General features: G+C 41.8%; 1 protein-coding gene across 1 annotated transcript in view; it reads right to left on the bottom strand.

Moving 5' to 3' along the window:
• The window catches only part of LOC103365348 (voltage-dependent calcium channel subunit alpha-2/delta-1-like), a 122,151-nt gene extending 97,635 nt beyond the window's left edge, over positions 1–24,516 (bottom strand). Inside the window, exons 1-2 of the mRNA XM_008292769.1 lie at positions 24,127–24,516; positions 2,330–2,411 (exon numbers count right to left, since the gene is read on the bottom strand). Of these exons, the coding sequence (XP_008290991.1) occupies positions 2,330–2,411; positions 24,127–24,206 (162 nt within the window). The 5' untranslated portion in view covers positions 24,207–24,516. The remainder of the gene's footprint in view (positions 1–2,329; positions 2,412–24,126) is intronic.
• Between the last annotated feature and the right edge of the window lie 1,429 nt (positions 24,517–25,945).

Raw genomic sequence — 25,945 nt, 5'->3', positions numbered from 1 at the left:
CATTTTTGGTCGCACACCTGAATTGGACAGACTTTGTTTTTATTCGTCTTACTTTTAAGGTTTATTCTGTTACCAGAGTGCATGCTATGTGGTTGATGGTGACTTTAATCAGTCAGAGAGGCTGTGGGATGTGATGTTTCCTAAAATACCGCCTGCACAGATGTTTCATGCCTGACAGTCTGGATATCTGACAGATCAGTAATGAACGCTATCGTCTCTGTATTTGCCCATTTGTTAATGTTATCAGTGTATTTATGTAGTTTGAAAGGAACAGATCTGCTCAGCTGATTTATATTCAGTGGCAAAGTGATATGAGGCTGATTTATATGAGAATTTATGCAAAATGGGAGGCTAAACTATGAGCAGAGATCACAGATCAGAATTGAAACTATCAGATACTGCATACAAGCTGATATATGTGTCTGACAACATTTTGGTAAATTGGTGACTTCCTGTAGTGAATGAAGGCTGCTGGAATCTGTCCATCTTGACTGCCACTTTTTAGCACCATTGCTGCTGCTGAATTTACCGTGACTGTATAACTCCTGGATTTAGTCCTGTTCTAAAGAGGCTTTTTTGAGTTTCTGTAGCTTTAAATGCAGCTGCTTCAGGAAGAAGACTCTCTCTGCATCTGTGATTGACAGCATGGAGCAAAACATTTGACCACCTGGCAGCTGACACAGACATAAATAACTTTACTGTTGCTTCTAACTTTCTCTCTGAGTGATCAATTCACATGGAAATATCACCAAACTCACAGCACAGCAGTTGTTTTTAACTGGTGAGTTTGTCAGACAACGTTGCGGTTAAAAACTCAGTATTTTAGTTGTGCATAGCTGCAGTTTGGGATGGCGAGGAAGTGACTGCAGGTAAATGTGGAGTATTATTGGGCTGTGTTTTAGTCACTATTTCATACTTGTATGAATATAGTCATCCTGAAATGTATTCATACCCTCCCATGAAAGAAGGAAAAAAACACAGAAATAAGTTGAAATTGATAAAAGTAATAATAAATGAAAATTTATGAAAACCATGACATTGCTTTGGAATTGTGGTTCAACAGAAACATATATATATAAAGCACGATGGGACCCGTTAACTAACATTTTGTTGAGCATCCCTTTGAGACAATCACTGCAATCAAGTGTTTTCTGTAACTCTCAGTCAGACTTCTGCACCTGTTGACAGGTGTTTTGATTCTGGCCCACTGCTCCTCAGCAAAGTGCTTCTAATTGGGGACAGTTTTTTTTTGTTTTTGTTTTTTTAATTATTCTTTTATACCACAATTCAAAAGCAATGCCTTATTTAACAAAATTAGAATTTAGCTTCTTTTTTTTTTATTACTATTTTTTTTCAGTTTCTAGTTATTTGAGTGACTATTGTGAATTTTGCCTTTTCTTTAATGGAAGGATATGGATACATTCGAGGACGACTGTGGATGTACACATGTAAAGGACTGACACAGTGGCTCTGTTTAACTGAAACACAACAGGTTACATGAAAACACAGTAACTAATCTAGTCCTTGTTTACTGGTTTCAAATCAGTTTCAAGTTTCAACCATCTCTGAATGTCCCTCAGCTTTGCTATTTTCTGATCTGCTGACAAAAAAACAGTTAATTAGTTAAACCATTAAAGTGACATTGCAATCAAAATAATCCAGTGAATCCTAAGTTTCCCAGATGCTGGGGTGCATGAGAACTCTTGTGTTCACTCTTGTAGTGAACAGCAGATCATTTGGTATAATTTGCCTGTGGCTGAGACATTTTAGAGCGAGCAGAAGCAGCTCTGGAAAGTAAATAGTGAGACAGATTCTGAACAGCTCACCTGAAAGCAGTGAATAGTTTAAACTAGACAACTGTTGGTTCCTCAGTTGAGATGTAGCAGTTCGGTCTTATTGACTCGTAAGGGGAAGAGGTTATCTAGTTGTGATGGAGCTTGAGGAATGGTAGAAATAAACGACTTCATAGCTTGATAGCTTTTACTTTCCACCTCCACCAGAAAACACAATAAACATAGATTTTCAGCATATGGAACCTTGAAATTGCTGGTGATATAACCAGCTACTTTAAAAGAAATGACTGTGTCTCCTTACAAGTGTCAGAAAAACACCCACCAAGAACACTGCGGTTCAGGAACCCTTACCACAAATATGTCAAAAACACTTGAAAAATATACACAATAGTTTCAGTATAGTGTTCATCTCCTTACACATAAATGAAGGGAATTCACTTCACCTTTACAATGCAATGGTTACAAATTTTACTTTTGATGTAAATCCGTTATATATTTTGTTGTGGAGCAGCTGTGTGTGTGTGTGACTCACTTACCTTCTTCAGAGTTTCAATGCCGCTGGATGAGTCCGTGAGTGTGATCAGATCTTTCTGCATCAGGTCCACCCATTCCTTTACCCTGCAAACACACACAAAGTAGAGTGTTATTCTTCATCTAATGGAAAGCTTCCGTTTGGCCTTATCAGATTTGTTGAGCTACACTAACCTCGTTCAGTTTCAATGCAGCTCACGTAATCACATGATCCAAACTGAGCTTTATTGCTTACTATACCAATATGCTAAAATATCTGTCGGGATTTAGGGAGGGCAAGCATGAAATAATAATGTTTAGTCAAGTGAATGCATTGCTCTACTCCACACGAGCTGTGCATTAAGGCAAGAGCTATTCATAGTTGTCAGCATGAGAGTGTCACATCCTCAGGGGTGAGATGCTGGTTAATCTATTCTGCTGACGAGAAAGAGGACAGAGAGGAAGAGGCGTAAAAGAGCGAGAGGCAGGCAAATGCTCATTTATTTGGGTTTAGCTTCAACGCGCTCAAGTAAGAGCATTTTTGAGAATTCGTTGCGTAAATCAAGATGAATTTTCCCAGCCGTGTTGCTTTTCAAAACACAGACTGTGGCATTCTGCGACCTCCCTGTGATGTCGGCGTGTGTCCACGAACGTATCCAAACAGCAATAACCTGCACGTCTAAACTGCTGTAAGTCAAATTAACGCCCTGTAATTTGGCCGCGGGGCTTTTAAGGACACCGACTCCTTATACGGAATCCTTGACATTCAGTTCAGGTTATGTGTGTGCTTGCGTAAGTGGCGTCTATGCGAGACCCACCATCCTTCTAACTATCAAAACACCAATGAATCTGTCTGCTTGTCAGCTGAGACGTGACACAGCTACACACCCCACATGCAGCGCTGGTTATTTAGGTTTAAATAACTCACAGTAGACTCACTGTATTTTAGCACAGTTTACCTCCTGATCACATAATAATTTGCTCCTTTAGAAAATGTTTTGTTTTGAAAAATATCTGCTTTCTCGCATATGAAAGGACTGATGAACACTTGTGTTGATGCAGCCAATATGAAGCTACAGGCAGCTCACTTTTAAACATCAAAACATTACATTTGTGTATCTGAAACCATGAACTTTTGTTTGTTTTTTTGCTGATTAAAGACATATCCAACAGGGGCCAAGAGAAACGACACTCACAGGAAAAAGTGGCTCAAAATTGTTAGCTGATAAATTTAAGGGAATGGCTGGAAACAGCTAGCCTGCCTCCAACAACCCCAAAATCGCATAAATTAACACGATATATTTTGTTTGCTTAATCTGTTCAAGAACAAAAAACACTATGTGGTTTTATGGAGGGTTATATGCATAAACATGTTGCTTGAACATCTTGGCTTTGGCTAGATGTTCTGGTGTTTTCGCTAAGTTAGTAAGTGCAGTCCATTTACCATTTAGGCTAACAGGTTGTAGGCAGTACTTTGCATTTACAGTAACATAAATCCATGAAAATTTGTTTTCACAGACCATTTTTACTAGTTTATTACCTTTTATCAAGTGCTGATTTAGATCAGTCACAGCACAAACGCTATTCCAGTGTAATAAAATGTGTCAAAATGTCATCTGATTACACTGCTTCACTTCACATTTAGCAGATCTGTCAGTGTGTGTCTTTGGGTGGCTCATATAGGTAGATTAAAATGTTTGGCTTCGACTATGGTAAAGCTTACATTAAAATGCCTTATTTCATTCTTTCTAAACCTATTTTTTTGCACACAGCCACCTATAGCAGATACTGACACCTGAGGCGTTCAGGGAACATCGGTACACGGTGGCGTTCGCTTAGGCACACAAGCCTTTTAGGGAGCGATGGTCAATTTAAAAGTCTACCCATGCTCGTGAAACATTCAGGGAAAAATATCACATTTCTGTGTCTACCAATGCATGTAAGGTATTTATGGAACATTAATAAACTAGAACATCTACTGAAGCATGTGAGGCATTTGGGGAACATCAGTAACTTGCAGTTCCCCCCAAAAAAAAGATAAAAAACTGAATTTTGTGCTCTGAATAACCCCACAAGTTAATTCTCAACCTAAGATGCGATAAAATGGCCAACTTTATGCAGAGCATTTATTTCAATGACGGGGAGCAGTGCATGACCAGCAGTGCATCAACATCCCAGATTTCAAAATTTAAAAAAGCATGATGTCTGCAAGCTGTGACAGGCGCATGGCGGCAGAACAACCTCCTCTTTCAGTGCTTAAGCAGTGAGAAGTCAAACATATTACCACAATGTAATACTGTTTACATTATAGCCAAAGAAGAGCTACCATGAGGTTCTATATCAACCTTATACACTTATCACACTTATTTGCACCTTTATTTCCATTTTCCAACATTCAAATAGAGTGTTAAGATACTCAAAAATTATGAGCTACATGAAAAAAGTTAGGTGCAATAATGCAACCAACGTAACAAGTGAATCTGGAGGCGAGCCTCAGCCTCCTCCTGTTCTAAAAACAATGCACTGTAAGCACACTGTTGGAGAACAACACCTAGACACCCTCCCCCCCTTTGTCCTGTACCGCAGCCAATAAAAAATACATGACATAATCCATAAAGAAAATTACCCTTTCTCTCCCCCGCAGTGTGAAGTGACCTCTCCTCACCTCCCTCGCGGCTGAGGGGCCTTTGACACATGAACCCCGTCTACGTTGTCTGATTTTAAAAAATACAGTGTAACGTGAGCTCACGCTGGAAATGTGTGACATAGCAGCCGCATAATATATTTAGCCATCTGAGGGACAGCTGCTAGTGGTCGAGGGCAAATATGGGATAGACATTCTGTCAGCAGAATGTCTACCTTCATAACACACAGCCACAAACTGCAGGTAAAAAAACAACAGAATGTACTATAATCACCTGCAACTGACCTCAAACTGGATTCATATTTCAGAGTCACAGTTTTTAGGTCTGCATGAACTGAGGTGAAGTTACGGTTCACTGGGCATAGTAAGCAGGTGCGTACTGAGGTTGTTACGCATGTGACTTTTCCAAGTTGGCTTAAAGCAGCGAGGGTGGAGCACAACAACAACAGGTGTTTGATGGGAAAACCGTGCACATGTGCGGTTGTGCTCCATCAAAGAAGAACTGAGCTTCATTATTTGTCCACTTTTCAACGAGTTCTGACTCCGCAAACATACAACGGAGCAAAATTCATCATTCAAAGCTCCATTTGATTAATAATTAATAATCCCTCTGAAGAAAACAATCATATTTACAGCATTTCCTGAGTACATTACAATATATTCTCATCAAATCTGCTGTAAGTGAGAGGATTTTACTGCTGCAGAACAAGTTTCTGATCCATGTTAAACACTGCGTTCCTTGATATAGACAGCTCTGGTTGTGAACTAGCTGGCACTAATCCTGTGATTGCAGAGCTTCTTTGCATAACCCTAATGAGGAGAGGGCAGTTAACAATAAAACGTCATCCAGGGAAAGTACCCAAGTTGTGATTAAAAGTGACTAGTTCCCTCATGCTTCTGCAGCACCGTAGAGCCCCTGGATGAGGTCAGCTCGTCTCAGTGCTAATGGCTCATTCTACTTCTTCTGAAATCTCTCTGATCTCGGTTTAATACAGTCCCCCGAGTACCCGCTAAAAGGCTGAGCAGCGTTCTGATTAGCCACTTCCACAAATAAGCATCTTCCTCTTATCAGTAGAGAGGACGCATTCCCTGCATAAAACCAGGATGTGTGGCTTCCTCTTAAGTGAAGAAAGAGTTAACCGTATGTACCTAAAATAAAGACGCACACTACGGATATGGTCTGAAAGTCACAAAGAAATGTGGGGGGGAAAGGGAAAAAAAACACAAAAAAAACAGGATGGAAACTTGGAGCAGGACATGGAAAAATTCGATAGCATCATTATCCCCTCCCTTTCTGACTCCGATTCTTGCCTCCTTTCTCATTCTTTGTGTCCTGCTCCTTGGGGAAATCGTACAGGAGGGCGACGAGGAGAGGGAGGAAGCATCCAAAATGGCTGGTGAGCTATGTGGAGCCACTCGGCTGCAGCGGTTGAACACTGCGGGGCTAGAAATGAGAGGAACCATGTGAAGCTCAGCCAAGTGTGAGACCTGCTGGCATTGCAAGCCTCTTTCCTCTCACACTTGTCTCACTGAGTCATTAATATCACCCACTTATAAAGCAGACTGGTTTTATGACAGGCAGTTGTTTAAGCTCTCCCCCCACCCCGACCCCACCACCCCACCACTTTTGATTTTTTACTTAATTCCTTTTGTTCTTTTTGCCAGCTGTGGTTACTCATTGCGTAACTTGCTTTTCTCCGCTTAGACACTAAGAATAAGGACAGTCTGAAAGAGTGCAGACCAGTACAACATGTGAAGGGCGGTCACTATGGGTCTAAACTGTACAATCTATAAAATCCTGGAAGGTAGAAAGTCAAACGTACTTGTGGTTCTGATACACCTCAACAGCTCTGATAATTAAGCCAATAAAAGCATTGCATTAAACTACACCTCTGAGATATTAGCTGTGAAGATCACTGATGGTATTAAAGATGGATGAACCCTGTGTGATGATGCAAAAGTGAGCAAATAGGTGGAGTGTGAGTGGAACTGAGGCTGACCATGCAAAAGTCTTAGTCCGAGGACTGTCCTGGGATGGCATCCACTGTTTAGACAAATAAATATGATTTAAATGGGTGAGTTACATAAAACGTCACCACTCTACAGTTGTCATTAACAGGGAAATTAGCAATAGAGGCCAAAACTGTTTTATGTACCCCGCTGTACACATGTTTTTTCTGCTGTAAAGTTGAGCATTTTAACATGGGAGTCTACTGAGATTGACTCGCTTTTGGGGCCAGCCTCAAGTGGCCATTTGAGGAACTGCAGTTCGCCCTGAAAGTTGCTGCTAGGTGATGATTGAAGATACAGTTATTGATTTTCTGAACCAAGTACTCCTCAGCCTATCAAAAAAGATGTCTAACTGTATGTTTGACTTTAGACGGAGCTGCCAAGGTTATGAAATTGCATTATGGGAAATGCCAGCTCCATTGTTTTGGGTATTTGACATGTATTTACGACTACAGTCATGATTGACCTCATCTGACTGGATGTAGGTTTCTGGTACAAGCCTGCTATTGGCCAATAATCTGCGTCGTCTTTTATCCATTCTGGCACCGAAAATGAAACAGAAATTTCTGCCGAGGACTTCGTACATGGAGTAAGGCAACTTTGCTAGACTTCTGCAGTGGATTATTAATTTCAATCACAGTGCTAATCTCCCTGCATGCAAATGTTCCACCACAACCATTCCAGCCATCACTATTTCAAGTAAACACCCAAGCCTCATACTGTGCTTAGCCCCGCCCACAATGAGTGTTTGTTTGTTTTCCCCCCATAGCAGAATGATGTATATAGTGTTATGTCCTACAGAATGGGCTGGATAAGTGAGAGTGGGATAGTTTAGACTCTGAAGCTTTACTTTACACATGCTATAAAATTTGTCCCCTATATGTTCCTCATACGTCCACCTAATAAGTGCAATCTTTCATGGCTAGTGTCTCCCTTTATAGTGGTGTGCAAAATTGTTTTTGGTTTTCTCATTCTTTTCTGCAGTAACCGCACTGAAAGGACTGGAAAAATAAACTAAAGTTGCAGTAAAATATCTCTCACTGGGAGTCTACAGTAGAAGCAAGATGTGAGCGGCGGCTAAGCACAACTGAGGCGTTGGATCAGTCCATCCACAATGACTCTGACCTCTATTTGGCACCTCTGTCCTCAGAACCAGCTGTCTGTCAGCGGCACAGATGAACTGAAATGGCAGCAGCCGGACAAACCGTCTTGTCCGGACTAACCGACAGCAGAAAATCACTGGATAAAGGTAGATTCATGTAAGCTTTTTCAGCCCAGGTAGGAAATACCTTTCAGACGGCATATTACTGTATTGAGCTGCAGTCACTCACAACATCACTGTCACTATGAGACACCACACACATGCAGATTTCCCTGCACCGAGCTGGAAGTGAGCCACGGACTTCAACATGCACACACTTTGGGCTTGGAATGGCTTCCTACTTGTTGGACATGAAATAAGAAGCTCTAATACCTGTCTCCCTCAGCATGCTTATTTAAGACAGTGAAATGTGACTCAGTGCGCATACAGCACAGATCATCGCAGGTTCACTGAGGGTTGGTGACACACTTGGTTGGAGTTTAGACAAACGGGTTGCGAGGCCTCCAGCTCTGAAAGGGTGACATTAAAATTTCATCAAGTTCTTTCCATGTCCTCAGTTGCAGCCAGAAATGTATGAGCGAGTTAAATGGTGTGAAATGAGATGAGACACTGGCCAACAGTGTCGATAGCACCACACCACATCTCTGCAGACCGATTCAGGAAACACAGTGTACAGGTCAGAAAGAACATGAGACTTCCTCACTGCTAAAAGAGACGATTCCTGGACTAGACCAGTGAGCCGCTTGTGTCTTAATTTGTGCTTGACCCCTGTGGCGTTGAATACAGTGATAAAGTTGCCCCTCCCCATCTCCTTTTAGCCTCCATCACTCTAATGACTGGAAGGAAAGCTGCCTCCAACCAGGACAGCTGTCATGTGCATGTGTGTGTGTTAAAGTCTGTCGGTAACCAGAGCACCAGGTCTCTCAGATGCAGAGTAGGGGGTTGCACAGGGTCAGAGGTCACCGAGACAGGTGCACCTTTTATGAACAAGCTCTTAATGTAATGAAATGGATGTGATCCATTTGTGGGGGATCTGCGTTGTGTAACCCGCCATTTACAGCCGAGGCAGAAGCCATGACTTGAACACTGAACTTATCAGCATAGTTACACAAACCATGGGTGACTTGTGATGAAAAATCCTTTGAGAATAATCATTTCACTCCGAATTTCCTCTTTCCATTTTAGCACCTCTCAGCCGATTTTCGGTTCGCAGCGCCAAAACTGGTCTCATAAAGCTCGTTATCAGTGGCAGCAGGCAGCTGTTGTCAACCAAAAGGATCTGATAAAGCAAATGCACACTCCTCAGCACCAAGTGACTACAAATGCAATGAGCAGCAAACCGGTGAACACAGTGGGGCGTTTAACAGTTAAAGAGACAGATATTTGCTGAAGGGATCACAAAGGACTGTTGGATTCGGATTCAGGAAGTGGCCAGACAATGAATGTCAATGTAGTCTGGTGTTTGCTGCATATGTAGAAAAAAACAAACAAAAAAAGACTTGAGAAATGTTTCGAATAAAAATTATAAAAAAGAAAGAAAGAAAAACAAAAAACAAAACATGTCCTTTACTAGTTTACAGATTTAAAGCCCATCATGAAAGTTAAAAATCTGATCATTTTTACTGTTTTTAGAGTTTCTGGCTCTGACAAATGGCATCATTTTGGCAATTCTTTTTTTAAAAACAACATGTCTTTCAAAACTGGAGGCGAGTTTTTGGATTCAGAAGGTAATTTTTTTTTTTAAACTTACAGAGGTGAAAAAACAACACTGATTTCCAACATCCTGACTCACCATTACAGCCTTAATGAAAAGCAAGTAGCCTCGCTCGGCCAGTTAGGCGCAGACCGTCGAATTCGAGGGGTGAACACGGGGAAGTGGACACAATCCCAGAATAGAGACCGTGACTCAGCGTGAGAGCACTGCTGTCTTACTCCTGACCACATGAACCCCTCCGGCCCCAACTATGTGTGACTATGGAGGAGGCAGTTTATGTTCTCCTCTCCTTCTGTTTGTACACTTCTAAACCACAGGCTGTAGATGCTCGCCGCTGTGCAGCTGTTTAATACACTTTCAGCAGGATAACTGTGCAGTCAGCTTAGCAAGTGAATATGCTTCAGCGCTTAAAAAGTAGTAACTATTAAAGCCTCTTGGGTCCAGCAGTCTGTCAGGAAACCAGCTAGATTGAAGGATGATTCAAGACTGTTACAGGAAGAGCAGTTCCAGTTCACATTTAGGTTTAAATTATTTAAAAGGACAAATTCGGTGTGTTATAAGTTGGTTCTTATTTTTGATGATTCGATCCTCACTATTCCATCACCACAGAAGTCGGATGGGGCAAAAGAGAAAAGCAGTGAGACAAGCAAAAAGACTGAAAGATAATCCTTGAGCTTGAGGAGCAGTTGACACACACAAGTCAGTCATAACATAAAAACCAGCTGCCTATTATTGTCAAAGCAGCTCTGATCTTTTGGGTCAAGGACATGTGGGGGGTTTCTTTTTATGTCTGGGATGTTGCTGTTGAATACTTTGGGTCCTGTGGGTTGCAAGAAGTTGCTCAGTGGATCGTGTTCTGGGTCGTCTGGAGGCTGAGGAAACACCACGGGCTCTTTGTCGTGCTCCTCGAGCTCATCCTGAACAGTTCTTAAAGAGCAGAAGGCCACATCATGATACTGGGGGAGTGAGAAGTGCCGTTGCCATGGAGGGGTGTTTGGTCATGTTTTAGGTGGGTGGTACGTGTCGAAGTAAGATCCACATGAAGGCAAGACTCAAGGTTTCCCAGCAGAACACTGCTTTGCAACGAGGTGATCGATGTTCTTTACTTCACCTGTCACCGGTTTTAATGTTGTGGCTGATCGGTGTAAAGAGAAACAAGCTCACCACAGCTGCATCTTGAGGTGTTTGATTCGGAAGATGGTTTATGTCAGCCGCTCTTTACGACGTCAAGACTACGTTCATTTTTAATTCATAAACCAGCAAATTCCAATCTTAACTTAACAAACCCCACTTTCATCTGGTCTCATAGCTATTTAGAATTATCCAGAATAGACGTTGTAAATATCTACCTTGGTTAACAGTCTGTTTATCTGACAGGACTCCAGACTGAAGTTGACTGACATTTGCGACCTTTTTTTAAAATGTGCGAGTTAAAATTTCAAGCGGTTGCATTGGTGCGAGTGCATGGTGATCATGAAGCTGTATTAGTGTCGCTGTAATCGGCACAGGAAGCTGCTGTGTTAACCACAGTGGTGGTAAACAGTACTTTAACAACCTCAGTGTACTGCACGATTTAAAAAATTAGGTTATCTCGTGAAAAATGGAGCGCACCTGTATTCACTGTTGTAAAAGTTAGTCTGGAGCCCTGGCTGACCTACTGGACTGATGCACTGTTTTCTTGCAGCTAATACAAAATTAGGGATTACAACCAACATTTTGGGAAAGACTGTCTGGTTAAACTTTTGGCTTATTCCCGTCGCTGAACATTTCCTTCCACAGATGTGTTTACATCTTTATGCACTTCGGTAAGTAGTGTTATATAAATGGAAATGAAAGTTAAAAACAAGACAGACACCATAATACAATGGAAATATCCTTGAGATATAAGCCGGCCTCAAACTGTCCTTGAATATGACTTTGTCTCTACTTTTCAAATCACAAGTAACTTCATTCACAGTTCATAAAAAATAAAAAATAAAAAACCTCACAGGCAGGCTTTTTCAAGGGGTTTGGAGAAGTTTGTAATCCTGCGTTAAAAGATGGTTCCCAGATGGAGTTCATGGACAGAAGATTGGGTAGATTTTACCTTCAAGCTTTTTCCTGTCTGTGCTTTTATACCAAACTTATTTCTATATCCTTACTGGAAAGAAAGCAGCGAGGGGAACTTTAAATAAATACCCTGTAGACTGTAGTCTTGTGTTGTGGGCTGTCAAAGTATTGGAACAGTTTGTCATAAAACACTTTTTCACATCTCACTGGTTAGCAGCTTGCTAGCAGCCAAGTCTTCTCATCTCTGCTGAAGCCCATGGTATTAATAGTCTAATTTCATGCAGCATGCATGCCACAGCCTTAATCAACAGGGGAAGAGAATAAAGTAGATCTAACGAGAAGCACATAATTCTACCCCCACGAGACCTGACAATGACATTCAGCAGCAGGGACGTGCACCCATGTTGTTTCCACAGCTTTATAACTTTATATTCTGAGTTCCCCTTTTGTTTTCTGACAGCATGTAAACACCCTGAGCCGAGCCAAAGTCTGGAATATCGATCTGAATCACTGAAAAGTGAGCCTCACACCAGCTCAGGGGCCCCCGACGTGGCCACAAGAATCCGGGGCTCAATATCCAATCTTAGAGTTTCCACTCCAGCGCCCCTCTTGCCTTGTAAACATCCTCGTGTTTTTATACTCGAAACCCAGCCGGCAGATCCACATTTGATCTCTTAATTCCATTGAAAAACCGTCACGGAAGAAGCACCCGACAGCAAAAAAAAATAAAATAAAACACGCACCACTCCCTCCTTTTTACAGTCTTATCAGGTTGTGAAGTCATGGTTTCCAGCACTGGGAGACAGTTTGAAACCTTAAATCCTCCTCTAATAGTAGTAATTTGGGCTTCTAATCTGTTCTTAGAGAGAAACAAAGCTGACACCATTACGGGAAGCAGAGGAGACGAAAGGAAAAAGAAAAAAAAGATAGGGGGATGTTTGAGGATGTCAGCATGGATGTAATTGAGCCACTGGGGGATAGCAAATAAGAGCTCTGACTATGAGGCATTGCATCTAATAAGCAGCGGCGACTCACAGAAGACAACTTTCTGCCTCTTTTCTCATCCACCACCTATTGCTCAGGTTTTTTTTCTCTTTTCCTCTTCTTCCAAGTCTTTCCTCTTCATTTTTTTTCTGTCTTCTGTTTGATGTCGGGTGTAATTTTCTGTTTTCTTTACATCACTGCAAGCTCTCATCTTACACACTCCGGATCAATATCCTGGTTTTCGTCCTCGTTTCGGTGTAAATAAACTCTTTCCTCCCTTCGCCTCCCCCACCAGCCGCTCCTCTCGCATGTATCACCGCAAAGCACAAAAGGAGACAAGTGATGATATCTCCTCCTTTATTGAGGTCAATAACACCGTAATTGCAGGCTTTGTAAATGTCTCTCAGCCTCATTATCCTCAATGGCAAGACGTTATTGATGTTTCTGCCTCTCCTCTACATTTTCCTCTTAGCAAGTCAGTCGGAGCATTTTTACCACAGCTGCCCCACACACCCCACCCACCTCGCCTTTATCGAAAGCTGGGTTTAAGTGAAGCCTTGACAACTGTATTTTCTGTTAGGGTGTGAGTTAAAATGGGGGGTGTCGTTGGTGGGCGCCGAAGTAGCAGGAGTGGGATACAGGAAGCTGTTTCCACTGGGATTGATTTAACAGATGAACTTACAGCCAAAGATAAACAGCCTCGTATTGACTTGCTCAGTTAAACTCCTGAGCAACATCACAAGCAGACAGTTAGTTTTAAATGGCAGGATGATATGTGGAGTGTTGCTTTGTGTTCCAACAGCAAAGTGGAGGCCGTCCTATATTGTATTCAGTTGCCAGTATGTGCTTTCTGAACAAGGAGAGTCTCACGTATCCGAGCTGCAACATGTTCTACAGCAGGATTTTGCAAGAGTTTCAGTGTAAGCTGCAGGAATTTTCTTAGCTGCCACAGAAAAAAAATCGCTTAACGATTGCTAAAAAACAGCTTGCTAGTGTCCTTAACTGCAAAAACTAAGCAGGGAGAAAATCTGTCAGGCAGCCATAAACTACGACTGTCACAGACGACGAGCTCAAAGAGACAGCCTGAAAAATGCCAATTGTCAGAGAGAATTATTCTGAGCAGTCAGAATCAAGAGTCTGAGAGAGGAGAGCGTAACTTTGTTATTTACACACACACACAACGTCTGTTTTATGCATCGACGTCTTTATGAGAGCAAATGCTTCGCTCGTGAGGATTCTTTGCTTTGGAGTAATGGTGACTTTACCGACAGGATGAATTGATTGGAGAAAAAAGTACTTTTCCTCAGATTTACCAAGTTGAAAATGATCGGTTTCTTCTAAATAAACATCAACTCGGAGAAAGTGGCATCTGTTCACGCTCAACTTGTAGCAGGTGTTCGATTCTGTCCGAACACACGAATGGAGGCAAAACGCTGTAAAGGTACAAAATTAAGGCAGTCCTAAAAAGTATTAATTAATTACTAGACAGAAATATATCAGCGGCGTTGATAATTAATTAACAGTCTTAGCGCTATTCCAGCTCCTCCAATATGAGGATTTGCTGTGTGGTTTTGCATAATGTGGACTGTCAATTAGACATGCAAGCGCTTTACAGAGGTCACATCAGGTTTGGGATTTACATTTTACACACTAAATTGAAACAGATATATTAAAAAGATTAACCAGAAAAGGAAAATAATCATTAAAGAAACCCTAAATGTAAGAAGAACGAGACTTTAATAGTAGATTATCCCAGTGAAGTAAACTTCGTCACATTACCAGTAAACATTAACGTGGACTCAAAATGAGGATGATTTCAAAAAAACTAACAAAAAAGGTTTATTTTTCGTAGCACCAATGGTGGGAAAGGAGAAAAGGAATCTTGAGTTTGTAATAAAACATTACCTCCCTGCAGAGGATGGCACAAGAGTAGAGAGGTAGCCTGTTTAAATGGGGACATCCCATTCATTCAGTAATGTGCTTTGAAGGGTTTTCTGATGTTCTAGTTTCATTTCTAATGATGGTCATTCGTTTTTAAGGTTATATTGTTTCATTTTGCTTCTGGTTTTGTGTTTGTCCTTTCACACACTTGGCCTCTCGTCTCTCAGACGTGTGCTCTTACGTTCATCCATAAATTTACCGTACTGCATAAATAAAACGTTCCCTCAGTCAGAAATATGTCACAGCAAAGTCAAACCAGGTCATTCTGGTTATCTGAGCACTGCTCTACAGTCTGTCACAGGAAACATGAGACTGCCACAGAAGGCCTGGGGTCCACATTTCTTCCTACCCTTGCCCACGTTTGACCTCACACTCTGGACCGCGGATGTAGCCGGGACTGACTTGACGTCCCCCCAGCGCCTAGTCTACCTCCTCCACACCCTCCACGTCAAACGGCATACACGTCCTGACAGAACTAACAGCTCCCATTGTATCACCTCTCCCCGCAGGTGTCTGGACACGTTAAGTCAGAGGAAGCAGAATTGTTGTGACACCTGCAAGTGTTTGCACTCGCCGTGGCGCAATTTCACCTGCTGGTGAGACTCTGTCGCAACACAACGAGAACTCAATTACCGTGACACTTCCGGTGGGCACACATGCGATTGTGCAACAAGGTTTGAGTCATGCTTCCTGTTGGAATATGGGTCGACTTGGGTGTGACGAAGTTCATCTGACAGAATGAATGTTTGTGAAGAAGTGTTCAGATTAAAGAAAAAAGCAGAACACAAGATGGAGTACAGGCTGTTAACCCTTTATGGGGCAAGTGACCATATTTGGTAACTTCCTTGGACGTTCAGTATGTCCGCCCTGCGCTTCTCCATGAGGTTGAAGAACCACTTTGTGCACTTTGATGTAGTTTTTATATTAGCGCCAACATCACTACCTTACAAAAAATGTCAAAATGTTCCAGGCACTTGATAAACGCTTTGTTACTGGTTTGCATTGAACTCCACTTTGATTTATTTTTTGAGATTAGTGCCAAAACCACCACCCCAAGAACAATGTTACTAAATGAACTTACCAAGCACTTTATATTGTTCCTGGTTGTGTAAGTATCATTACCTAAAAATAATATGTTTGCTACTTTTTCTTTTATTTATTATAAATTCCCTTTGTTTTTAACCATAGACGGCAAGTTACCATCAATGGCAGCTTTATTACCGTAATTTCCAGACTATAAGCTGCTACTTTGTCCACACGCTTTGAACACTGTGGCGTAAACAATGATGCGGCTAATTTATGGATTTTTATGATTTTTATGAATTTGCCTCGAGATGAAAGTGACATTGAGAGCAACTACGAAAGAATGAGGAAGTGTGTGACGAAGTAATTCTGAGGCTGTTCAATCCCGACACTGAAGAAGACGACTTTAGTGGTTTTAGTGCACAGGAGAAAGATGGAGATAGCGCTCAATGACTTTTCCTGGTAGGCTACTGTATTTTTTATTTTTTTTAACCCGCCAGTTAACAGGCATTGTTCAGAAAAAAGCATTTACAGTACGTATTTATGTATGTTACCGCTACATATTTAGTTAAAAGTTTAAAAAATCCTTCTGTGTAAATATCTCATGTTACAACGTGGACACCTGCAGCTTATAGACAAGTGCGGCCTATATATGTACAAATTTGTTTTTCTGTTTAAAGTTAGTGGGAGTGGCTTATGTGGCTTAGGTGTGCTCAATAGTCTGAAAATTGTTATAATTAAAACAAATTTGCAACATTTTTTTTTTTTAAAGCCACAAAAGTAAAACTATCTTGAAACATCCTTCAATAACACCCTAGGGTTGAAATCTGTCGTTTCCAAGTATTTAAAGGAGTGCTCTATAAAGGGTTAAACAGACTGAATTATCGTCCAGTAATTCATTAAACCTGCAATATCGAACATAAAAAAAAGCTCAAACATCACAAACTTGGCAGAGCTTCATAAAGAATGAAGGTTTTGTGTGTGCAGAATGATGCATATATTTGTCTTCCTTAGTTGAAATTATTCATAGAGCACAGTAACTCTGTTCTATTTGGCTGTTTCCTCCTTGCTCATCCTCACCCCTGCAGCGGTCTTCTTTCTCTCCACTGCATGTCATTTTGAACTCAAATGACTAAACCTCCACGTCTCTGTCACCTTCGCACTCTCCGCGCAAACTCCCTACCCATCCATCCATACATCAGCCCTGGCCTTCAGCCTCGCCACGCACACACGCGGTCTTGGATGATGTTTATAAATAGACAGATTTGAGAGCCCCCTCTGGCCAAAATGTCCAATTAACGTCAATCTGGACGCCTACACGAGCAGACTACTGCTAGTGCTGTACTCAGTACTAGTCTCCCTGATGGCTACGCACAGTGTCCGGTGTAGTCTGAACACTGGCATTAACAGCTCTTATGTCTCAACGCAGCTCCATTAAAGGGCTCGAGAGAAGCCATCAGAGGCCATCATCATCGGTCCACTTTTTTTTTTTTTTTTAGTCCTCTCTCAAAACATAACACATCAGATGGACTTGTGGTGTCATCAGGGGATATTTTATGCACTCAAAGCCTCAAGTGTGTTAGGGACTGGCTTACTGAGTCCTTAACCACAGTTTTATTTATTTATGGAAAACCTTTATTTAAACTCTCTCATAATTACTAATGGTTTGTCTGTATTCGTTCATTTGTATTTCGGTGTTTAAATAAAACCCTGAAAAACCCCCAAGTAGTTTTCAGGTGTTTTTTGCTCATGTCACATTATAATAATATAAGATTCAGCTTTACCGTCATTGTACAGACGACAATGAAATGCAGTCTTGTCCTGTCAGGTATCTATGGGCAGCCATCACCTGGAGTGGACAGGGTTAAAAGCCTAGCAATAACTGGGATTCGAAACCGCAACCCTCTGAGCAGCAGCCCAGAAACCTAAACCAGTGAGCTACCTCGACCCTAAATACAAGGTCCTGCAATCCTATAAAAACCGCACAAACATGGCTAAAAGTTCAACTCCATCATCATAAAAAAGAAGAAAAAGCAAGTTGAAAAAAAGTAGAATTTCACCCAAAAAACGGGGAAAAAAATCTGAAATTAACATGTACAACATTTTTCCCACACGTGTTACCAGTAGTGGGAAAAATAGTGACTCTACAAAGTAAAGCTATTTTACATTTTTTAAAATCTTTTTTTCTATAGTTGTCTCCAATCTGCTCAGTATAAACACAGCCTGCAGTTCAGCCGAACATCCCCAGAATTTGAGTCACCAGAGGCTTCATGGTTGTCCCGAAGCGTGCAGAATTATGTTGATTTTACTGAATTTGGTTGAAGCAAACTGTTTATTTTCTCGTGAAATTTAGAATAAAGTGATTTTGTGAAAACATCACGACTTTCCCCAATGGAACAACACATGGAAAGTAGTTCAAAAATGTTTAAAATCGGATGATTATTTCAGTTTTTACAGTTTCTGGCTCTGATAAATGCTGCAAATTTAGTGATTTTTTTTCTACCACCTCAAAGTCAACATGCCTTCCAAAGCTGATGGCAGGTTTTGGGGTTCAGAGGGTTACTAAAATGATCAGGTTGTAGCTTGATGACACATTTCCAGCCCGTGTAAATCCTCCAGTACAACAGGTGAGAGGAGCCACAGTGTATGATAATCAGCTCTGAGTCACACACAACCGTTTTTCTTTTCCACTTTCATGACTCTCTGTTCCTGTGTATCTCGTGCTCGGTTCCATCCCCCCCGTGTTTCACAAGACTCTCTACATATTTGTGACAAAAGCTTATGAATAAATAAACCTCGGAGGAGCCACACGTGCTGGATTTACAGTGCAGCCTTTTGACGTCACCCCAGTAACTTTACATTTTGGTATACAGATGTGCTTCCTGTGCCAAACAGGGCCCTGGTCCAAACAGCTGTTAGCTATTCCCAACGTTGCCTGGGCAACAGTGCAATGGAAAATTCTTGGGAATTTCCATGTGGCAAAGGATTGTGAGAGAAATAGTACGGCGCTGGAGTTGCGTCTCCCCCTATGCTCCCCCCCTTCCCCTAAATTTTCTCTTCACATGGACAGAAGCTGAAGTATCTTTTTTCCTGAAAGGAACTTACGCTGAGAAACCGAAACCAGACACTAAAGCAAACTCAGAGGCCACACGTAAGCAAAGAGGGTCCGCAAAACTTCAGTGAACGAGGCGAGGGGAGATTTACGAGCCACGTTGCCCCCGTCCGTCCTGTATCTTTATCTGTACGTCTGAGTCAGGACACTAAACGCCCCCTTTCCAAATGACAGCGGCCTGCCTAAATATAGCCACAGCTGAGAAGGAGGGGGAGCAAAGGGGAAGGAGCGGGTGAGAAGGGGAGAGGAAGAGTGAGTAAAAAAAAAATGTGCGAGGAAAAGAGCAAAAGAAAAATTGGGTAAAAGATAAAAGTGAGAGTGAAGAGCGAGCATTATCCATATCGATGCAGATTCTTGCATGTGTAACGGATATAACTGTCAGCTGCCTGGTTCTGGGCGAGAGCATGCCTCCTGAAATATACCTGCTAGCACCAACTCCCGTATGGCCAAGAGGTGCAAATCACAGCCAAGGAAACCCTAGACAGCCCCGAGCTGATCATTTCCATCTGCTGCTCATTACACTCAAATCGTCCTCTTCAAATCTCCATATATTACCAGTGTAGGTTTGACACCGGAATAAAAGTTGAAGGGAAATCTAAATGTTTTTTTTTGTTTTTCCTTTTTTTTATTTATTATTAGATGACACATTCTTTATCCCACTGTCTCTGCCAAAGCAAGAAACAAGAGTCGAAGGCTCCATGATTCAATCAAGAAACAGCCTGGAGCCTTTTCCATTGACTAAAATAAAACAAAATTTGTAAAAAAAATAAATAAATAAATAAAGAAGAAGAAGAAAATACCACACCGTGACTGTACCGAGAATGATTTTCCAGGGATTTAGGTATGTTTTCTGGTTCAAATCTGTCTATCACAAAGATGGCGTCAAGCAAATGTAAAAGCATCTGCAAGTTTTCTTTCCTGCATGTGGGAACTGTGGCATATTCATTACAGGCCACTGTCGGTGTCAGTCCACTGGGATGGAAAAAAAGCCTCAAGACGAGCACAAAGACATCATACAAGAGACAAAAGGAGGCAGAAAATGAAACCTCTATCAAGTAGATTACACCTGATTCAATAAATATCTCAAAGATGCACCGTAAAGCGACAACATCCTCACAGGGATGACTTTCTCATGAAAAAATACCACCGGTTAGTGATACCCCCGAATTGATACCATTTAGACTGCTTCAGGATGGTAACAGGGACGAAGACCACAATCAGAAGATAATAAAAAACTACCTAAAAAGTTTCCATTTTCCATCTTGTTTGCAGCCCCTACCACAAAGGGAGCCACACCTCCTACTCAGTGTCGGCTGTGATCAGCTTCCTTGGCCCCCTGCGACCCTCAAAAGGAAGAACAGCAAATGGATGCATGGATGGATGTAAGGTGAGCATATTAATGATGTCAACACATTGTCCGCATCAATATTTTAAACTTAATGTCCCTCTCCCAATCAACTTATTGTTTATTTATTGTCTCCACAAAAGACTTTAAGGAAGTCCAAAGACCCAAGACTTGAGTTGCTGCGATTAGTCAACAAATCGCTGACTATTTGTTGACGTTAACATTTCGAACCAAAGTGTGTTTTTTTTCACTTCAGTTCACTGTAATAAGTATTTTTCTTCTGAAATATTACTTCATCATTGCGTCAAAACATCAGTCGTTTTTGTTTTAGACGACCGTGGCCAATGGAGAGTCCAACTCAAATCACCGTAAAAGTTTCCAAGGCTCCGAAAACATTCAAACTATCACAAAACTAAAGTGGATCTTTAAACTTTCATTTGTCCTTGAAGCTGCAACATACACTTAAAAAGCTTAAAAAGAGATAGAACCAGATAAATATCTTATTTGGTAAATGACAGAAAAAAAAAGATTGGTTTTATGGGACTATTTTTGGTCAATGACGCTCGCCAAGAATTAGTTCCACAAGTTTCCTTCCCTCAAGCCACAAATTAGAGTTTTTACATTTTGGGTTTGAGAGGAAACAAGCATAAATCCCAAAACTATTGCTTCAAGTTCACAGAAGGATGTTGCTGCCTTCCCTCTCAGCCTGGATCTTGAGCTTGTTTTGTTTCCGACACATTCGGGAATCTGCTTGTGTATCTCTTTATGGGCTCCTTGCCTCACAAGTGCCCATGTCGCTCTCTGTCCCTCGCAAGCACCTCCTCACATTATGCCCGCTGATCGCCGGAGACGAGGCCGCAAACACGACAAGCACAGCTCTTAGCTGGTTAAGCATGAAATCTAGTTAGCCTTAAAAAAAAAATGCAAGTGGGAGAAACAGAGCAGAGGGTGACACAAACTGTGGAAAAAGAAACGATGGGGACAAATTGTATCTGAAATTCAGCAAGAAGCTCGTCTTGGATTCAGCACAGTGTTATGGCACATGGTGACAAAAAGGTTTGGGCATTTCTTGGGTTTTTTGCCACACATGCAGAATTCATTCATCAAAATGCCCACATGCAATATACACATGGGATCCAACAGGCCAAGCAGTCCCCTTTTTAAAAAAAAAAATTCATCTCTATCTTTTCTTTTGTATCCTTCGTGATCTCTGTGTGCTAGATGGCGCCAAGATCTCTGGGGCACCGTCTATGACATCAGACTTTGCATTTCAGATTCGATGATGTTAATCATCTGCCTTCGGGGCGGCAAAGAAGAGAGGAGAGGAGAGAGAGAGAAGAACGAGAGACACAAAGGGAGCCGGATGGAGAGAAGATGGACAGGGAAAGAACAAGACGGAAACGGAGAGCGATGAGACAGAGAGTGAGAAGGGATGGAGGGAGGGCTGAGAGGAGGAGGAGGAGGAGGAGGAGGAGGAAGAGGAGGAGAGGGGACATGAAGATCTGAAACAGACAGATGCTGGCATGTGAGGTTAGAGATGGAGCCCAGAGATACAGTCACACTTGAAGCCATGAGACAGGGAGGTGAGAAAGAAAGGAAGAAAGAAAGAAAGAAAGAAAGAAAGAAAGAAAGAAAGAAAGAAAGAAAGAAAGGCCAGCCAACACATACTGTACATATAGTGGGATGATAGAGCCACATACTGTCTGTAAATGTCTTATTTTAGTCACAAGCCACTTAGGATCTTGCTTCATCCACATTCCTGAATTTCCTGGAGGAGAACACTCTGGGTCAGCCTCTCCATCTTTGCCCCTTCTAGTTTCTTCCCTCTGCGACTTTCACCTTGAGGAGTCAACGTGAAGCTTGTCACTCAAAATCACCATCATGACAACAAGTACACCCAGACTCTACACTGGCTGCCGCTGCACACGGTGAAACAGCGAGAAGTAAAAAAGGGAAATTTTCGTTTGGTTTTCCCAGAACTGAATAAACCGCAACAACAATGACGACTGAGAGAGATGCAATATTTGATCCTGGCATCCTTTCTCCTAAATTGACTTCTCATAATTCAAACAAAGAGAGTCAACAGCATCAGTGAATGTGGTTGTGCAGTTTGCCAAGCCTGTGTGAATACCATGTACACAGCCCACAGATCAATCCACTTAGTGCCCATGAAATATCGGGAGTGGGCAGGCCACTCTGCTAGTCTGACATCATTGTGCTCGGCCATTAGGCTAAGTGCCATCGTGGCTGTGGGACCGTACTTGGACTGCATTCAAAAACCGAACCCTGTCGTCCTGGCTCCCGCAGAACCATCTGGAAAATCTTAAACCTGTTGATTAAGTGCGAGGTGCGGTGCGGTGGATGAACGGGCATGCACACCTACATGTTTGTTTAATTTGGGAGCTGTATTCCTGTGACATATTAATGCTGCACGGCAAAAACAGTCAGATATAGACCGAGTCAGCAACGTATCTAATCTGAGTTAACCTCCTGCAGGAGTCTTCGCCTCGTAGTTGGACGACTTTTGCAATAAAGAGCAGAACAAAGCTAAACTACTGGTCAAGAGCTTCTAAATTCATATGCAGACGGGGGATCTTACACAATTTGTTACAACTGAGCACATGTTCCAGCCACAGATGTGATTTGTTCAGGGCCAACAATCAATAAACAGATTTGTGGCAAAAATTAAACTCTAGATGTGTGTTTGTTGAAATGCCTTCATGTATTGCAAATGTTTGATTAAAAGACAACTTTTGAACATTTCTCCTTCAGTGTTGACAGGTTTTTACTTTTGTTGTGTACTTAATCAGATGGATGGATGCTGTTGGTGGGACACTGCTCAAGATCACAGAGAGAGGTGATGCGTCAGAGAGCCAAAGCAACACACCTATTTTATCGGGAATTAGTTTAAAAAAATAATAATAATTTTGCCAATAACTGAAAAAATGCTGACAATCATATCTGCTAATCCACCAGGCTGATAATCAGTTGATCCCTGGTTACAGTAAAGTGCTCAACAATTGTCTGCCAAGGAACCATCTGCTCAGTTTTGACTTTACATCTTTTAAAACAGTTTATGTTTTAATAGCAGTCTGGACACAAAATGAGCCTCCAAAGGTGCACATGAGAATTATTAGTCTGTCATTGTTTTGTTTTAGGAAAGCTACCTTCTTAATAAGTCACCCTGTAATTAAAAATAGTCCAAAAAAACATTCATCACAATTTCAGAGAAACAACCTCAACATACAACCAACAGTCCAAAGCTCAGAGATATCCAGTCATACAAACCAGCAAAACATCAACATATCTGATTAAAACTGTTCATTTTCTAACAAATGATTATTCAATAACCAACTAATACTTTCATTTCATTTTGGCAAAACTGTTCTGACCAGAGGAGCATGTGTTCTCCACTTTCATGCACTGCAAAATAAATCAGATTCATTACAAACATCAGCTCAAATGTGCCTCCCTCTGAACTGTGTGTGGACATGGGGAAGAAAAAGTTCAGACACCCAGAGCTCTGCTGGGATGATTCATGTGACAGCCGGCCACATGTCACGCTGCTGCAGGCTGGTAATAAAAGGACAGTGGCTTTAAATATCGTGTTTCACAAAGTGAAGTTGTAGCTTCAGTAATGTGCAATCATCATCATCATCATCACCACTTGGGGAAGAAGAAGAAAGCGCTTTCTGTTCCCGCTGAGACGCTTCAAAGAGAATTTCCCACCAACTGCAACTTAAAACTGAATGATCATCTTTCAGTGATCCCACAAATCTTTACATCTAAATAAATCTGGATTCCGACAAGTAGAACTCTATAAAAAACGCCGAAGCTGTCATTCCTACTAACACCGCGGACTTTGAAAAGCCAACAGGCTGTTTTGAAGCTGTACTCACATCTGCGCTGATGGGAATTGTCCAGTCGACACAGACGAAACGGTTGTCAAGAGTAAGAGTAGAGAGAATGAGTAATCCATGTTATTTTCCCCTTTAAAAAAAACCAGGATCCAGAGAGAGGGAGAGGAAGATGCACAAATAAAAAACAGGAAAAAAATACAAAACAAAAAATATGTTCACAAATCCACAGCCGCCGTGCGTACTTCTCCAGCCAAACGCCTCACACCGCCATCGGTGCGCGTTTGGAAACAAATCTCATCTGGTATCTTATGTTCCCCCCCCCACCACCCCACCCAACCCAACCGGTGGAGTTGAGGAGTGTGCTTTTTTTGGGTTCAGCGAGAGTGTGTGTGACTGTTAAGTGAGTGTCTCAAACTGCGATAGGCTATTAGAGCAGATCTACAGCGTGTGTCAAAAAACACAGGAGGAAAAAAAAAAAAAAAAAAAAAGGGGAGGGCGCATTGAGAGCTTCAGCTCGGCCCGGCAGAGCGGTGCCACTCCGCACACTGCAAGAAACATCCGAACCGACAGCTCGCTGCGTTAAACACGTGGAGAAGTGTGTTAAAGTCAGGTTGGATCTTGTCGTGTTCAGTTCATCTTAACCCCCTTTTAAATATTATGTCATTTAACATAAGAAGGAACCTGTTACTGTCTAATTCTAACAGGAATTTGAGCGCATATTTTCGTAAAAAAGTGGAAAAAGTCTACCAATTACGCAAATTCCACTTTTAAAGAACTGCGAAAATAACATCAGACGAGACAATGTGGACACCTTTCAAGTGCAGATTGATGTTAAGGATATTTTTTACAGTGTGTGTGTTTTAATGTTTGTGTTCCTGACGCACAAATGGGTTTCCGGGCGCCCTCTCTACCCACCGCAGGCAGCGACTATTACGCATGGCTCTCTCGCCGTTGGAGTCTCACCAAGCACCGGACAAACACCGCCTCGGCATCTCTCAGCAACATGCAGTCACCTTCCTGTCTGCTGTCTTGAGTTGCCATTCAGATTAACATGCAGGTCTCCCCCTTATCAGCCTCATAAACCTTTTATGGCCTCCAGCTGATGGTCAAAGATCAACCAATACAAAGAGGGATTTTAGGTTTTTGTTGGGGGCGTCCTGATCCGAGAAAAGTCATTTAACAATACCAAGTCCCAAAACTATTCTATATTTTGATTATACACACTTTAAGTATTGTGGATTTGCTGTAGGCCCTGGTTGTGCCAGCAGGTGGAGCTTTTTACGCTGTAATACTGCAATGTTTGGAGGAGATGCATAGTTCTGTGTTGGCAAGCAAAGGGCTTTGTGGAGGTTTAGTTAGTAAAGAAGTGAAGGGGCACCATGACAAAGTCTTCTGTGACGCTTAAGTCTCCCAATCTTAGTTTCACATTGACTGCGCTTCTCATTTTTGTGGCAATTTAATCCTCTATTTTGAAGGATTTTTAATTTTTTTAAATGTCCTATAATCTTACCAAACAGTCTCTTTACAACTGTGATGGTCGATTACATTCAAGTGCCGTGTGTAGCAGTACCTTTTTAAAGCTTGTATCATGTACCCTTGGCTTAAAACAGCAATATCTGCACAGGATACATATCTAGTGTGCTCAATTTGCATTCTAATTTAATTAAATGAGAATACCGCATCCATCCATCCATTAGCTATATACGGCTTAATCCTCACTAGGGTCGTGGGGGGCTGGAGTCTATCCCAGCTGACTTAGGGCAAAGGCAGGGGACCCCCTGGACAGGTCACCAGTCTATCACAGGGCTACACTTAGAGACAGACAACCAAGCGCACTCACATTCACACCTACGGACAA

The sequence above is a fragment of the Stegastes partitus genome, unplaced genomic scaffold, assembly GCF_000690725.1.
Source record: "Stegastes partitus isolate 25-593 unplaced genomic scaffold, Stegastes_partitus-1.0.2 Scaffold831, whole genome shotgun sequence".
Lineage (NCBI taxonomy): Eukaryota > Metazoa > Chordata > Actinopteri > Pomacentridae > Stegastes > Stegastes partitus.
Note: the sequence above shows the minus strand (reverse complement) of the source record. Positions and strands in the feature narration are given on the sequence as shown.